At 32.0% G+C, this 18,297-nt stretch overlaps 1 protein-coding gene across 6 annotated transcripts in view; it reads left to right on the top strand.

Annotated features, from left to right (window-relative positions):
- LOC124535155 (protein held out wings) overlaps nt 1-18,297 on the top strand; it is a 62,927-nt gene that overhangs the window by 30,249 nt on the left and 14,381 nt on the right. For all 6 annotated transcript variants that reach the window (XR_006966784.1, XM_047111249.1, XM_047111250.1 and 3 more), the window contains exon 2: nt 4,300-4,433. Coding sequence is in view for 5 of the 6 variants with exons in the window: in XM_047111249.1 (XP_046967205.1) it covers nt 4,300-4,433 (134 nt within the window). In the remaining variant the exon portion in view is untranslated. The remainder of the gene's footprint in view (nt 1-4,299; nt 4,434-18,297) is intronic.

Genomic DNA, 18,297 nt, shown 5'->3' with positions numbered 1-18,297 from the left:
TAGTGCATGTCATGGAATTATAATAAAAACTAGTAAATCCAATGTTTAATCAATGTATATTGCGTTTATAAGCATCGTCGACTCGATAATTATAATTATTATCATAGGTTTGTGTCGACTTAACCAAAGGAATAAAGGTATTTATTTACTCCAAACTTGAATTAATTGAATTAATCTCAATAGCATTTGTTATTTATAGAAAATACTACGGAAAAAATGTACGTAAAACACATTTTCATTAAATAAATCTATATTTTTATATTAATATTATAAATGTCGAAGTAACTCTATCTGTCTGTCTGTGGTTCACGACCAGACCGCTCAACCGAATTTGATAAAATTTGGTATGAAGCAAACTTGAATTCAAGTACTCCAAAAGTAGCCTATGTCCTATAGGCTATTTTTTTGCCAAGTACACGACAACCAACACCCTAAAACGCGACGCATCTACATCTAATTCAATTCTGTAACATGACGATTCAAAAGTGTTACGAGTCTACTTGAATAAAGATTATTTTGATCTATATAGTGTGCATATATGAATATATTACTTTACAATAAATCTGATACTCTTAATTCTATTCCGAACATGTTCTATCATATATCTGTATAACAACGGTAATACACCAATAGATTCGAAATAATGTCACCATCGATATACAAGGTTAGAATTACTAAGCAGTGAACGCCGCTGCGGTTATTGTAATACAAGTAATCAGAAAATTAAACTATGCTGATTGTGGTTTTAAACTCGTTTGTGGATAAAGAAACAATATAATTCTAAACCGCTATCTGTTTTGAAGCATTCGTTATGATCGCATTGAAAGTGCGATCCATTCTTGTTATTTAATCGCGAATTATAATTCTGTATTTATAAATAACCTCATATGTATGAACTCGTGTACAAATTATAATGACTCTTACTGTTAATTCTACCGCTAGATTGTAAATCAGGTACCGGTGAACTTAATTGATTTTCTCAGGGTCTCATGAAGATCGTTGATTCAGCAATAGAAGACAGGCTTTATAAATAATAATAATATATTGTAAACTAAAATGACGTAAGTCAACAATCTTTATCTAGTTCACTTGCTTAATACATTAATCATAGTATATACACGTGAAATGACGGACAGACAGGCTCAAGATCACCTGCGTCAATAAAGCCTCTATTATACCTTTTGTTTTTGTTTTGAAGTTCCATTTGTTAAACAAAAGCGGTTGTATTGTTTAGTCTTGTACAAGTGTTTCGACACCAGTCAACGTCGCGTCCGCTATGACAAGTTTTCACGGTTTTTTTTTAAAACGACACGCTCTTTACGACCTTGTGGATTCAGACTTGTAATTATAAGGATTGCTCAATCCAAAATGTAACAAATTCAAATATTTCGTCCATTAATAAAGATATTTAGCGTAAAACAGACATGTTAATTTATAGCTGTGCATTCTGAGTTTTCGAATACAATATGGTCTGAGTATATTTATAGGTTTTATTGTATTATTTATTTAAATATATTCGATATAGTTTTAGCATCTACTTTAAAAAACTAATTTATATTTCGCTTTGAAGTTCTTCAAACTATAAATGAGTTGCATATTTTAAGTAACGAAAATAAACACGAGAGGAAATGAAGTATAAATACTATTATTGCATAATAACAAGATTGAGTAAATTTATGAGACGGTCAGGCAAATGTGCTGTTTGATGGTAAGTGGTCACCATCACTATAATACGTCCCTTGTGTCCATAGTTAGGACTCTCTACCTTTCAAATCAGTACACAACAGTACTATCGAGTATTGGTGTTTGTGGTATCTAAGTTGGTGGTACATAGCCAAATAGGCGTGCATGAAGCCTTACCACCACGTAAAAGTATATCAGATGTTGCAATTAAATAACTATTATAATCCATCGTTGATCACGGAGTCCTGCAGTGGTTTAATGGCTTGTTTATTCACTCACCGACCTTATATGGCGTGAAAGCTCCGCTACATTGTCGCCAGTCCACGCTGGCCTTAATATGGACGTACGGACGCGTCCTATGGCCTTTGATCGTCTATGATGTTATAAAAAACACGATTAACATCTAAAACCGTTAGATACATGTTGTGACATACGTTTCGAATTCATCAGGATCGTTTTTAAATATATTTAATAAAATCATTCCTATTCTTTCGTATTAGATAGATAGTATATTCGTATGAGATACTTTAAATTATTTTTATTCTATGACTGTCTTGAGAGATTACAGTTACCTAAAAGATGTTAATTTTCTTGGTGGTAGGGCTTTGTGCAAGCCCATCTGGGTAGGTACCACTCATCAGTTATTCCACCGCCAAATAACAGTACTCAGTATTGTTGTGTTCCGGTGTGAAGGGCCAGTGTAGCTACAGGCACAAGGGACATGACATCTTAGTTCCCAAGGCTGGTGGTGCATTGATGATGTATTATGTAATAGTTAATATATCTTACAGCGTCACTGTCTATGGGTGTTGGTGACCACTTACCATCAGGTGGCCCATATGCTCGTCATCCAACCTATACTATAAAAAAATTATCCTATTTTCATTGCATATTGCGTGATAATGACGTAAAATTACCTCTATTTTAATATATCGAACGATGTATATTAAGGATGACTATGCTTTTGTTTACTAATTTTTATAGTTATGTTTTTTATTTATATAACGATTTGGTCACAATACAGATATTTACAATAACAAAAACAAAAGTCTTGTAGGCATTTTTTGTTATATACATAATGTAGGTACTATGTCCAATGAACAACTAATCAGTCTCTCTGACATAAACGTAATTAGGATTCCATATGAGTTTTTAGTTTATGTATACATTAACTAACTATACATTTAAGTCCTCAATCGTGAATATACATAAGGACCCGACATACTTTTTATGCGTGCGATGTAGCAAAAACATATGGTCGTACAATTGTACTCCGGATATCACTCCATGAATCACCACATCTATCTGGATTAGGACGATATTATTAAACTATTCTATTCTTAAACGATAATGGGAAATCTTAACGATTAAATATTAATTTCACAATGCACAATTATACAACTATAATTTGGATATACGATTGTATGTCATAATGTTGCTATAAATGTCAAGAAACGCATTCGGAAATCAGCGAGTAGTTACAATGTATTTATTGACTTATTAATTAAATTTAATTCACGAATTCATACATGAATACCCCCTTATACAAACGTGTATTTCTTTTATGTATACAACAACAACAACAACAGCCTGTAAATTCCCACAGCTGGGCTTAAGGCCTTCTCTCCCTTTGAGGAGAAGGTTTGGAACATATTCCACCACGCTGTTCCAATGCGGGTTGGAGGAATACACATGTGGCAGAATTTCTATGAAATTTGTCACATGTAGTTTTCCCCACGATGTTTTCCTTCACCGCTGAGCACGAGATGAATTATAAAGACAAATTGACACATGAATCAGGGGTGCTTGCCTGGGTTTGAACCCGCAATCATCGGTTAAGATGCACGCGTTCTAACCACTGGGCCATATCGACTTTATTATACGTATATAATAAAAGATTATTTATACATAGTATAATATGAACAAACAATTAGCTCAAGAAGTTGTGCTGATTTTATATACGAATGTAGTTGTAAATAAAATGAGTTAAAGTAGATAAATAGACATTTAATATTTACTTATGTTAGTTTTTATTTACAATAAACATGAACTTATGACGTCAAAGTCGAAGGTGGCGGCTTCGCTTTGTAATTATCGAGGCAATGTTAGACCCATCAATAATGATACATCAATTGTATGATGTCATAGTCATTTATTATGACTCTGAGGACATAAAATTGAATATCCATTTAAAAAGTAATTAGCTATCAATTGTAACGTCAAACTATCTCGTGCTTGATGTACTTCTGACCATTTAGCCATTCTTAGAGAGACTATCTGCGTTGGAAGATTAGGATTTAAAAGTATATTACCTTAACTATAGCATCTTTCAACTTTCCGAATCCATGACCCCGGGGTTGTAAGTCCAGTAAATCGAAACCCGCGGACTCTCAAACCAGCCAATAGACGAACGGAACTGTATTATTGACTGCAAGGAATTTTGGTTATTTTCCAAATCCGTGATAATGTTCTCGTATTTGTAAATTTACGACGGCACATTAACTTTTATCATTCTTAGTAAACGTTTGGGCGTGCTTCCTATATTTTCATGAATATGACATTCAAATTTATAGCAGCTAGTGTTTTATACTCACGATATGTTAATTTTCTTTACAGAAATAGCAAAAGTACGAGCAAGCTTATTCCAAATAAATGGAGTCAAGAAGGAACCACTTGTTCTACCAGAGCCAGAGGGCATGGTCACCACACTGACAGAAAAAGTATATGTACCAGTAAAAGAACATCCAGATGTAAGTACTTTCTAATTACTTTTACCCTCGTTAAAGTTTAGATAATGAAATTAATATAAATGCATATTACATAATGAAAACTAAACGTCGAGAAGAAATAATAATTTTTAATCTTATGAAAGAAACATTTGTACCGTTAAAATGAATAAGCAAATTAGTTGTTAACATAAATAGAACAACGCGGAAGGTTTTAAATATAATATAACACGTAATGGAGTTTAATGAATGAAACGCAACCAAGCCTAGACACAATAATAAAACAGTTTCAACATAAGTGATGTATGCTGTAGATTTAATTTACGACAAAAACGAATAAAACTCTTGTCGACTCTATCATGTCACACCCAGTCCATTTAAAGCTTTCTGACAATTGTCAGATACATATTCCAGCTGTTATTCCATAAGGGTTTGGTTCATTACGACACAGATTGAAATAAGTATCGCAGGTTGTAAGTTTTATTGCATCGGGGGACAAAATGAACGAGTGTTAGTCATATAAATAGAAAGACAAGGTTGGCAGCTTGCTACATTTGGTGACTTATGTCAGGGCGATCTCGTGTTTCGACGGGCCTGCGTACTCGGGGCCCGCAAACTGAATGAAACTATCCATTCATTGGAACAAACGGTTACAGCTTCATTTACAAATGATTCGTCTTATATAATTCATATATAGATCGTAAAGTTCAATGAACTGAATGATTCATGTGTATTCAACTGTATAAAAAAAGTTGGCTGATATTGAGTAGTTTTTCTAGATATAAATACGCCTGTTGATGATATTTTCTCATTCTTGGATTCATTGTACGAATCCTGTTGTAATGGAACCAATCAGGTTATATTCGCATTACTAAGGAATACCGCAACCTGTTTTTCAAACGTATTTTCTGCTTTTAAACGTAGCATGACCTGTTATACTTAATAATTGACACTAATAATAAGCAATTACAATTTTTTCTATGGATAACGAGCTTGTAGGCATATTCTATATTACTAATGCTAAGATTATTTATATATTGATAAATTATTCGAGCATTTGGTCAAGATAGTTACTCAGATATAAACGATCTTGTTAGCGATCGATTGTTGGCGCCATCCGACTCCTAGTCTGTTTCCTAATAAGGCCATGTAGGTTTGAGGCTTTGTGATTTAATATTTCTAAGAGCTAATGAAGATTTGCTGTCATACAGAATTGAAAGGCACGCTTAATATTCCACGGTAAATTAGTTATTAGTCAAAATAAATGCATGTTAATAATTTGGTAGCAGAAATATCATTTGGGTTCCGTCGCTGAAATTTAATTTTATAAATGTCAAGTCATTATTCGATATATTTAATGTTTCCCTTACAATATCATTTATTATCAATTATTATGGCCATCAATAGGTAGGATAATTGTGTGGGCGATGTTTTCATAAATCTTAAGATAAATTGTTTGCTGTAAAATATCGATTGACGATTAAAATGTATATACGTTTAGGTATATGTCTTGTTATTTATGGTGAACCTAACGATGTTGTCATTATTTTATCTTTCATACAACTAGAATCTAAAGGTCGATAAGTATATGATCTAATGTATAAATGTTTATTCTGACCCTTGCTAACTGGATAGAACATGATCTGAATCAAGGTGAAGCATTCATTCACTATTTAAATTTCATCATATGCTTTAATATTTTGTATTTGTAATTAATTTGTCTCATGCTGGTAAAGGAAGTGAAGAGATTGCGTTCTCACGGATCTGGACTTTTAAAAGTCCAGCATGGTGTAATATTGACGACCTCCGTGGTCGAGTGGTGTGTACACCGGTTTTCATGGATATGCCACTCCGAGGCCTCGGGTTCGATTCTCGGCCGAGTCAATGCAGATTACCATTAGTTTTCTATGTTGTCTTGGGTCTGGGTGTTTGTGGTACCGTCGTTACTTCTGATTTTCCATAACACAAGTGCTTTAGCTACTTACATTGGGAGCAGAATAATGTATGTGGTGTTGTCTCATATTATTTATTATTTATAGTATAGCTCTGTTAGATCTTATATATTAATAACGTAGCTCGATTTTTGTCTCAGTGATTCTGGGATGATGGCTGCATATAAAATATAGGTTATAGTCTCATTTTGCAGTAGAGCTTCAGCCGTAGATGTGTGATGTGTGTAATAAATAATTAATGTTAGAGAGCGGAAAAAGTCACTGGTCGGTTAGAGAGCTGCTGTATAAAAAAAATTAAAAACATAAACAAAATAAATGTAAACTACAATTCTAATTGAACAAAGTTATTTGATATTAAAAAAATCAATTAAAAGAGGTTTCATCATTTTCGCGCCATATTTAATGAAAAGAAATCAAAATAAAAGCTGTCATAGGTTTCGAAATTCGTAAAAAATCCTTTGACTAAACGTGAAGTTTCGCAGGAAATCCACTAGTATTTATGTTTATACTATTCACACTTATCTTTACTCTGTCATAAATAGCTTCAATTTTGACGTCTCGTTATTGACCATGACTAATGCACTAAAATAAGTTTCTGTGACATTAGCATAATTTTAAAACTATATTTACGTTTTTACAAACCTACTGATTCTTATTTTAATTCTTATTTTCAACTAGCGACCCGACCTGGCTTCGCTCAGGTGCTATTTTGATACTAAATATATGAAAGAATTTTTCTTCTTTTTTTACTATATTGTCCATTTATTATATACATAAACCTTCATCTCGAATCCCTCCCTATCTATTTAAAAAAAACCGCAACAAAGGGACGTAAGCGACTTTATGTTATGATACAATACAGAGTGTTTCTTTAAAAGTTTGATTTAATCATCAGCTTTGGTTCTGTATAATTGTAACGAACGCTATAAACGATAAACTCGTTTATAGCGTTCGTTCACATGTAGGCCACCCTAAATTTGTCTTAATGACTTGTTTGTGCTCGTGGCATCACCCGCCTGAATGTTCTATTCGCTCTTCCGCTCAATACATCTTATATTTATGGCGGCATAGTGTTGAAATTGTACCAAAAACAAATTTAGCGCAACCATTAGCTTTGCATCTAGCTCTGAAATGTTTTATCTTATTCCTAATCCATTTTCATTCGATTAGAAAGCGTGGATTGCTAGTTTAATATTGTTTATTTATAATTATCATTAATTAAAACAGAACTCGTAAATCAATTAAAGAATTTGCAATATTTGCAGCTAATTCTATTTTCTTACGGAAATGTTTTGTTATAAAAAAATTGGAAAGAAAGAGTTTTTATATGTAATGCCAGTTTTATTTGACTGGTTCACGATAAATTTATTTTTATTTACCAACCAATGAGCTACTGTTCCACTTTCAAATAAAACAAGCGCGTGCGTCGTTCATTCAATATTAAAGAATAAATAACGCATAATTTCAATACAGAAGCAATCCATCATCATGACGGTAAAATGGCGCTATTTGGACAGACTGCGATGTATACATGTTCCTTAATAGAAATAAGCAACAACGCCAGTTGTGGAACACAATTCCGCATCGTAGTGAATTACATTACACTAGGTATAAATTTCATGCGCATAGGAAACAGGCTCAATCATATCAACTTGATTAGACATTGCAGCTACTGAACTCGTCTCACAGGTTTCGCTTGTTAGTGCTCGCTTCGATGGGACTCGGATAACTGATGTAGTCACATATTCTTAGTTCTCTTATATATTTGTCTTTACGGGAACCGTAAAGATTTTTTATGTTTTGTTTTTGTACTTTTTAAAGAAAAACGCCTGGAGTTATCTCGGGTACCATCACAGAACACTAATTATTTTAAAGAACAGCACTTTATATTTGTTTAATTGAAAAGAGCAACTATGCGAGTTTCTTCTCGCTAGAGGCTGCTTTCCGAAACGGTGGTAGTATTTAATTATCTATGATTCAAAAACGCTACATTGTGAAGATTACTTGAATTTAATTGATTTGCTGTTTGTATTAGAATAGGTTCTTCAATCAGAACATAGACGAGCCCATAGTATTATTAGCCCATTCATATTATTTTATAAATTTCCGAGCGCTGTAAATGAATTAACTTTTATTATTTTTCCACGTTGGTTGTTATGACCTAAATTAATTAAATGAAGCGATGTATGGTAATGTTAATATAACCAGCCTTCATTTGATATTCAGATACAAATAGTATTATGAAATCGTGATCGAAAGTTTACAAACGCTAGATATAATAAAATGGTACCCAACTGTATGACATCGGCGTCGATCAATGTACCGTTCGTGTCCTTATAGGGCGGCATTATTAAATCCCACCATACTGGTAAGGTCCGTTACGAACTTTTTGTTCGGTATCTTAAGTTTCTCATTGATGTATCTCACAGTTAGTTACAAAAAAGTAATGTTTTTGATTCGAGTTTATATCGATATATAATTTACTTTGATGTGAAAATGTTCTTGTTTATATTAAAACAATTTTGACGCGTTAAAGCCGAATCCAGCTATTATTAATAAGCCAACAATAATAATAACCTCTTGGCATACAATAAAAAAAAACTTAAAAATATGAGTTTCCTATAATTGTTCGAAAATTAAAAGATGAAAGTTATTTAAGACGTAAGAAAATAATATTAATTAAAAGATATATGAATTATAAAAAAAATGCGGAAGAAGTAATATATAACAGTGAAAAAGTTTTTTTTCCATACAGTGTGAGGCAAAGACGTAGACATGTAAAACCAGTTTCGGAAACCAGATAATTATACATATTAAATAAGGATATTGAGACAATGTGTAACGGGAGCTTTCATCTTGATTACGATATCATTAACGTTATAAAACGACCATACGATTGATGCAATGCGATTGACTTGTGACTTAAATTTGATCATCGATGGAGATTAATATTTGTAGCCAGTATGAACAGGTTTTAACTTTGCATGGAGGTTATATGTGAAGTTTGAAATACATAAACTGTCAGTTGGTGAAACTTATTCACGTTATTTTAAGACAAACCTCTTTTTAGCAAAAGTAAATGTTTTGAAGAATATTTGAATAAATAATATACGAGTTGAAATATTTAAACGAAAGATTTTTTTCACAAATCATAACAGCTTTTGTTGATAATCCAAGCAAATGTGGACTATTTTACGAAAGAAATAAAATCTTTGCCGAATAGCACGCTAACAGTTTGAGTATTCAGCTTTGCACAATTATTTTTTCTTTAAGAGTTGGGGTGTCTACATTGTATGGTGTAATAACATTATAATATACATTTGGTACAGAATCTTTGTTTTGAATGAATTGTGAGCCTAAATTGTTGTGGCTTTTAACCGACTTAAAAAGAGGGAAATTGTGAGTTTATTTTTTTCCAGGTTCAGTCATGACTCGATCTTATTCAGGCGGATCTACAACAATCATTTTTATAAAACTTTAAATTGAAAATATTAACAACAATTTCTGCTATATATATAATAATTAACGATATTTTTTTGTATTTATTTATTACTTTGTAGACGGTCTTGTCCCATTCAATACGGAACGGATGGTCACTGTGTACTACAACGTGTGCTTTATCATTCAAATCGTTTCGAAGATAAAACAGTTTAGGCTGGGAAGGAAACCTAGAAACAAGCAATAATAATTTACGGTTAACATGTGTAAATAAACATTTCAAATAGCCTAGCCAGTTCCTCTTTGCAATCCGGTAAGCATTAAATGAGACTGATCTGTTTTTAAAAACGTGAATACTTTTATGTTTGTGAGCGTCTTTTCATGTCTCCGAATTTTTTAGATAATTTTTTGACATGTGTACATATATATGTTTAATAATATTCGTGTTACATTTATGTAAGCACACAAAAGTAACAAATAAATGTACAAGATACAGTACCAAAATACTTCAAGACATAAGACGTTTGTTCGTGTCTGAACTCTTCCGGTCGTGGTGGATCGTTTCATCGAATTATGAGATTGAGAGAATAGATAATTCTCACGTGTGCACAATATTATGCCAGGAAGACAAGATTTCGTTCGGATACTTTTACTCATTAAATTATTGTTAAGAAATAATTTATTTTATTGCTATTATCCGCTTTTTATTACGTATATTTAAAATCCGAATCGAATTTTACATGATTAGGTTTTCATATGTATTAACTCCAGATAAAATTAGTTCGGACATTTGCTCTAGGATATTGTCTTGAATGAAACTTTAACAGCGTATTTAATAATTTAGAAACAAATATTTTCACGTCATAGTATTTTTCATGCATGAAAAAATTTAAAGATGATGAATATTTCGTGTCCGAAGAAATCTGACATATGTAACAAATCGTTGAAATGTTTTAATATTTTTAATGAATATTCCGAAACTTTCGTAGGTGTCTCCTGTTTTCAATGTTTGCCTTTCCTTTAAAAACACGTAAGGAACTTTCTCTCGGTATTATCTCAGTGTATTAATCCATTAAATGGTGCAATAAACCCACGTGCGTAGGAGACGCTAATTTCCGTTTCATTTATCATAAGTTTCATGATCTGCTAGACGAAATGGTAAATGTTGAATATGACTCATGGGCTATTTTCATAAAATTTGACCAGATTCCCAGATCTATTTACGCGTTTTATTACATATTTCGGTTACTAAAACATTTTAAATTGTTCATATGTCACTGAATTAAATATGTTTATTATATTTGTCGCGTGTCATTTTTTTTTATAACACTCGTTCAGCTGTTACCCTTCTATATCTGTTCTGAAAAAATAATTCGAAACTCACCGCAGAACACAATCGTGAAACTATAATAAATTTAAAATACGCACCAAAACTTTTAATATTTCACTTTATATATAATCCGTTGCTTATAATACTATAATATTATAAATTGTGCTGTTTACTTTTAATAAATATAACTTAGAATTACAACGATCATCACGTTTCTTTATAAGCTAATATAAAATTTTATCTGATGGCAACACACTGAGACAGATTAAAAAAGTTTAAGGGACATTAACTCTTGGATGTTTATAATTGTAAAAGAAATCAAGGAAGCTTTGGCAGGAAAGACTTATAAATAACTAGTCGGGAACCGTCGCTGTGGATAGCTGTGTTTTGAAGTATATTTTCCTTACACATTATAAATTAACGGCTTCTATGACTCGTGATAGAGTCATTTTGAAAAAGTATGAATAGTATAAACTCGCGTTTGTTTTTTATTGGGCTAGTTGCCTTTTTGCTTCACAGGGTGTTCATTAAAGTATATAGAATTAGTTTAATTGTCTCATAATTCGCCTATCTATTTTTTTATAAAATTATGGTCACTGCAGGCATTATGTATAAGATTAAATTGACAAAAACTCAAGAACACATAAATATTTAGATGTACAGAACCAAATATATCTGACGCCTGGCAACCCTTACAATATGTAAGTTAAGTTAATTTCATTCGCATATGTGTAAATATGATGTTGAGAAAGGATTAACAAACATTAAAACAAACAAACAAAGCACAAATAAATTTATTACCGCAACATAAATATAACATTTGATATGTATTATACATAACAGTAAAAATATACATTTCATTTGAGAATATTTGTAAATGTGGATATCTCGTAACTGTAAGCATATATTTGTTTAGGGTTTAATAAATAATTGTCCGCTTAGTCGTCGATAAGCCAGTTGTTACTTATTTGAGTTGGATACATACTTTGTTTATCACCTGTACTGTCCGGTGACAAATACACACAACCCTGCGATTAGATTGCACTAGATGTCATGTACCATAACATAGAAGTTAACACATTAATTACCAACGAACAAGATAAAATTATAATACGACGAAGTAATATAGTTCAATTTTTAATATGATGCTCAAATTATTTAAAGCATTCCATATTCAACCGGCTAATAACAAGCTAATAAATAATTTGCTTATTAAAAAAATGATTAAATTGTTATTTTTATTTTTGATGTACTCAGGTCCATTAGAAATTGTCGGAGTTGTCAAATATTTGAACCAAACATTATGTTAGAAGTCAAGTCCTTTGTGAAATATGAGTTCATAGTTCATACGAAATCAAAAACGATCGGGAAAGGAGTCTTCCCACACTCGTAAATAATATCAAAGCGAGCCTATATTTTGTCAACAAAATATGTTCACAGATTTGCGTTCAGTTAAATGTCAGCTCGCTATAATTTCGTTTAATATTCATATTACTATTTAGGTTATTACTCTGTGTATTTCGAAGTACATTAAGCTGTCGTTCTTTATTATAGTTATTACGTCTAATAAGAGTTTTTGTCAGGATTGCAACTTCATTATACATTATGAGCAATAATCGGATTGTAAACGGTATTCGTTTTTATAATATTCCAATCATTGTTATTTTTTTTAATTAAAAAAAAAACGTCATGTCATTTTAATAGGCAATCAAAATTAAATTGACGTATGTGATACAAGTTATGTTACAAGCCTTTATGTATACTCATGACAATGAGTAAAGTCTGCCAATACCATAATACCACGGTTTGGTTCCTCACAATATTTAACTCCGCCACAAGGCACGAAATTAATCAAGAACACAAACAGGTACATGAAAATTTGGTGGCAGTGTTCCCCTGGTTTCAGCTTTGGTTTGACGTTAACTCATATCCTACATGATTTCCGCTCCTTATGAGAGTTAAGCTAGATACATAAGAATTATTTTCAATAAAACCTTAATTGTATATAAAAAAATATAAAAAAAAAGTAAAAATAGGTACTGTACAAATCCGCGTGGAATGTTAGCAAGAATGCTAGCTACCAGCATTTCCTCATTGAATCGCTATTTCGATCCTTTGAAGAAAAAAATGAAGCAGCCCTCTTATCACCAGCTATAAGACGAAATGCATATTTATTTATATTTTTTTTTGTTAAATATAATCAATCGAATTGGCAAAAGATATGAGTAGTTGGTGAATTTAAACAAAACTTCCGCAAAGTGTAAATAAAGAAAAAATTTCAATAAGTTTTAAAATAATGTAAGTATATTTAAATACTATGAAGTTTTCATTACTGATATTAAATGTTTTCTTTCTTTGTCTTTAAGTATTTTACTTTAAACGATTTTCGATTACGTATTAGGTACAGGTTATCAAAGAATAGTCACTAAATAAAAAGTAAATCATATTCAAACGAAACTCTGGACATGACGAACTCGATGTTAATTTAAGTATTTTATGTTCGAAATTCAAATTCGAAACACAACAACATGACGGATCCGTTAAGCATATTAGATTTCGTAATGACGTCATGTAAAACTGAGTTAAACAGTTCTAATTACAACAAAAAAAACCACGAAATGAAATATCGGTTTTCTTTTCAACTTGTGCTTAGGATACATGACTTATTTTTCATATTTATTCGAAATATTTATGTAGTTTAAATGTCTAGGAAATAGATAAATAGGTACATCATATTATCTAGATTCTGTACCGTTCTTGCACGGGTCAACGGTGAGAGGTCAAACGTATGCCCGTGTGCACCCGACCGATGCATCTTAGCCGTGTATCGCTTTACGCTTTTATGTCGCTCCTATTTTATTCATTTATATAGCAATTGGTTATTTATAATCTGTTACATTATAAAATTAAGAGTGTTGCCTTTAAAAAAAAAAAACAGATACAAAAAAGACTTGGAAACAGAGGCTTAATAATAATTGATATTCTGTTTTTTGTCAATTATCTGAACTCATTCGAAAGAAAAGGTTAAATTTAATTTAGTATAAAAGAAAATATGGAGTTCTACCGACAAACAGTAAGACTTTGTTTATATGAGTACGTTCCTTTTGGAATCGTGAGTTAGTTAGTCAGAAGATGTCAGCTTAAATGTTTTATGTGTTAGATTAGTTTAAGGTTCCGTACATCTCATTGCCCTCTTCAAAAGTTGACTATGAAAGACAAACACAATTTTCTCGCGTGTCTGCCAATAGTAACAGCGGTACTATAATATTTTGATTGACGTACTGGTTTGTCACCAAATAAAAAGGTATTTTTTGTACTCATCTCCGTTTTGATTATTAATCTATAATAGCTTATAACATGTGATCGTTTAAAACAATTGTTAACGCATCTAATTAATTATTTCGTTTCATTATTTCAGTTGATCGTATAATGATATATTATTAAATATCTTACACAGACATAGTTAACTGACTTTACTGTGCTTGTGTTAAGCCAAATCAATCTCCGTTTAACGACTTTGACACTTAAATGACATTATGTACGCATGCGTAATAAACATATTAGCTCATACCATCTGGTAATAATCTTTAGATAAGTCCATATGTCGTAAGAAGGCAATAAAAACGCAGTTTCGAGAAATTAAATGTCTATTTATTTCAATACCTACGGCATTTTAACCTCCATAAATAAGTCGAATGATTGAAGATATAAATTTGTATTTTTAATCTTAATTTGCCGCCAATTATCAGTACGTTGATGTCTTTATTGTTCAGCTTAAGTCGGTTTTAAATGTTACTTTTTTGCGTCATGGCTAGGGAATACAAATTGTATAGTCGTAGCTATTTTACCTCTACTCATAGAACTTAAATTGAGTTCTCATGATTGATTTCGGCCAATCAAAAAGAGACAGCTACCTACACAAGGATATAATGCACCAATACGCACGCTGACGTACTTGCAATGTTCCCTTACTCTGGTAATTTCTTAGGACGTCAAATCCGATACCGGACAGAGATCAGGCACAGCACCGGCTGTTGTATAGGTCACAGAAGAGTAAATAAAATAAATTTGACCTAATAATCGTGACGTCATAACTTACACGCATTTACAAATGTATACACATCAGTTATATCTAGTAAATTTGCAGTGATGATATGAATACTACACTTAATTATTTTGATTTTAAATAGATATAATAAAATCTCTTATCGCTGTGCAAACTATCTATGTAAAATTTACTTCAAGCGTTGCAGTGTTCCTATTTAAAAAAAAAAATATCCGACTGTATTCCTGAAACTAAAACGGTACCTACAAAAATTGTCTCATTTAAAAAAACAACAATTTTGTATCTGTTTTTAAATAAATAATCCACCTTTTTTCACAGAAGATTTTTTTTTAAATTCATATTCTGTTTTTACTATATACTTAATTTGACGTGTTATTTTTCGTTTAATCCTGTGTAAAAACGGCCAGTAATTAGGTTAACATATTCAGACGCCGGACATCCCACGTTCCGTTTAGTTCCAACGCCAAATGTTTGTTCGTGTGAATGAACAGTATTGGTGCCAAAGAAACAATCAAAGACGCAAGTCCGTCGGTAATTTTTTTTACAACAACTTCAATGTAGTTTATTTTCAGCCAGTTTGTTTATTTAACTATAGCGTTTCGAAATAAATGACAACAAGCGATTGACGTAGTTCATGACTGGAGGCTTAGTCTGTCAACAGTTTAAAAAATAAAATCGTAAAATGATTATGGTAAACATTATTTAAAAACATTGATTGAATAATGATAACAAAATTGTGTTGGTTATTAAAGTGTTGTAAACTTTTCGTATCTTTTTTTTATAAATAGAAAAAGAATAAATGAGATGTTATTTATGCGTCAATTATTAATTTGAAACAAATTAGTAGATAACCTCTATGGAATATTTTTTGAATGAAACAGATATATTTACCTAATTAAGGTATTATCACTTCTCCGGCACAGATTAACATTGCAATTAATGACTTTATTCAATTAAATAAATATTTTTGACGAATTAAATATCATACGGTAATCAAATGTTATCCATTATACCCCACGTGATGGAAAGTGGGGGGGGACTCCCCGGTTTCCTTGAAGCCGAGTGCGCCCAGGTCCACCGGGGTTACCCACTAAAAACCAGCGGTACCCTCTCCGTCTTTCGGCGGGCGCCACGGGATCGCTTATGCATGCTACCGTGACTCCCTGACGGTCTGCCCGCCTATGCGGGCCTCCAACACCTAGGGGGATTCTCGGGATATTATGTCACTACTAAGCGAAGGTTCATGTTTTGACACTAAAATTGTCATTCGATTTACGATTAAATAATTCTATCAATAAAATTGTCAATGGAAGGTATATAAATACTACCCATGTGTTTGTGAATCTGCAGATGTGTGTGTGATAACAAGTTATTAATTCGAAAAGGTTATATAATTAGTTGCAAGCTGAAGTAGTCAAACCGCAATGTCTCTATATATTATGTACCAGTCCACTAGTAGCAGTAACCACAACCTCTCAAACTTCCAAAGAAACATAATTTTAAAACCATTAATTATTTGTGACCGATTCCGGGACGTTGTTCATCCATTATTTAAAAATAATTTATCTGAATAAACATTTCAACCAACGTGATTGCAATTGAACGATAAAAATTATATTATCTTGTGCTAATATACAACGTAATATATGTGCATATTACGAATAAATAAATAAATTAAAAGAAACATTTGCGGACACACCTAGCTTGAACAATTACGCATATTATCAATAACATTATTTACGCATAAATATAAATGTCGTAAAGTGATAATTGCTGCAGACTATTCTATACTTAAGATCAGGTAATGATAGAAGCCATAAAGGTGAAACTATTGACGATTAAATACTACTTTTCTAGTATAACATACTTGAAAAAGATCGATATTAAGTTTGTTATAAACTATCGATTTATTGTGACGATAATAATTTGTGTTTATAACTTATACGATTTGAACGGGGGTGAAAGGTGAAGGAGGGTGAAACTTTGCGAGGAAAGCTGATGAAATTCTGCTACATATATCAACTTGCAGGGTTTGAACCGCGTATTGCAAAATTTTCCGTAACTTCTTTCTTACTTCTAAAGTAAGTTTGGGAAAACTAGCGTCAGTGTGTCCTTAGGATATATTTTCAGAATTGTGCTTCTGCAATTAGTATAATACATCTTCCGCTGTTAAATGTTCCACGACAAGCGATAAAGAACAACAAAAGACATTGTTTCCATTCTATCATTATCTCAAAATGTTATCCGACTCGCATAATTTACGTAGATTCACAGATGACAGCAGTCTTTAATAAATTATAGCTTATGATCTCTTGGTGCATGTATTCATAGCTTAAAATTAAACACTACTATCGCCTGAGGCAACTCTCGGTAACGCACGTCGTGACCAATCCATACATTCCTCAACAGTAAAATAATAGAAAATATGTATTACGCCAAAATGTGCTTTAAAACCGAATCAATAAATGTCCAAATCGAACGTCGTTTACAGTAATCGTCGTGACAGATAGTAGGACAATTTACGTAGGAATTAACCCATCAATCAAAAGCAATATTGATTCGTAATACACCTGCATTCATCCGGTACTCGTAATGGTTGGCAATCAGTAGCGGTCAATAGTTCACATACGCTTCGTCAAACAAAAGATGTTTGATTTAGACAAGAACACGGTCAACTCGCGTTGAAACGCTATTTACAAAAGAAAACATTAAGTGGTTTAATAACACGCCACGAGGAATATCAATACGAACTAACCAGTTGGAAACAATTTGTTTAAATGATTTAATAATATGTCAGAATGGGTACAATAGTTATGAGTTTTTAATTATTTTTATTTTTTATAAATAGAATATCCGTTATTTTATTCGCGTATTTTATGAATAGAACGTAAGCTGAGCTATGTTCAGCGAATACGTTCTGAACGCAAACTATTGCAGTTTGTGTTTGTACGGAGAACGTAACTCGTTAGCGCTTTGTGATTTTAACATAGATTGTATATCTATGTTGTGTCATAAAATAAATCAAAACATATGGAAAAGAAAAAATGTTTTAGATTGATCGGTCGATTTTAAAAAGACTCGTAAATCATATTCATTTCTTAC

This window comes from Vanessa cardui, chromosome 14, assembly GCF_905220365.1.
Source record: "Vanessa cardui chromosome 14, ilVanCard2.1, whole genome shotgun sequence".
Taxonomy (NCBI): Eukaryota; Metazoa; Arthropoda; class Insecta; order Lepidoptera; family Nymphalidae; genus Vanessa; species Vanessa cardui.
The sequence above is the reverse complement of the archived record's forward strand: the minus strand, read 5'-3'. Positions and strand labels throughout refer to the sequence as shown.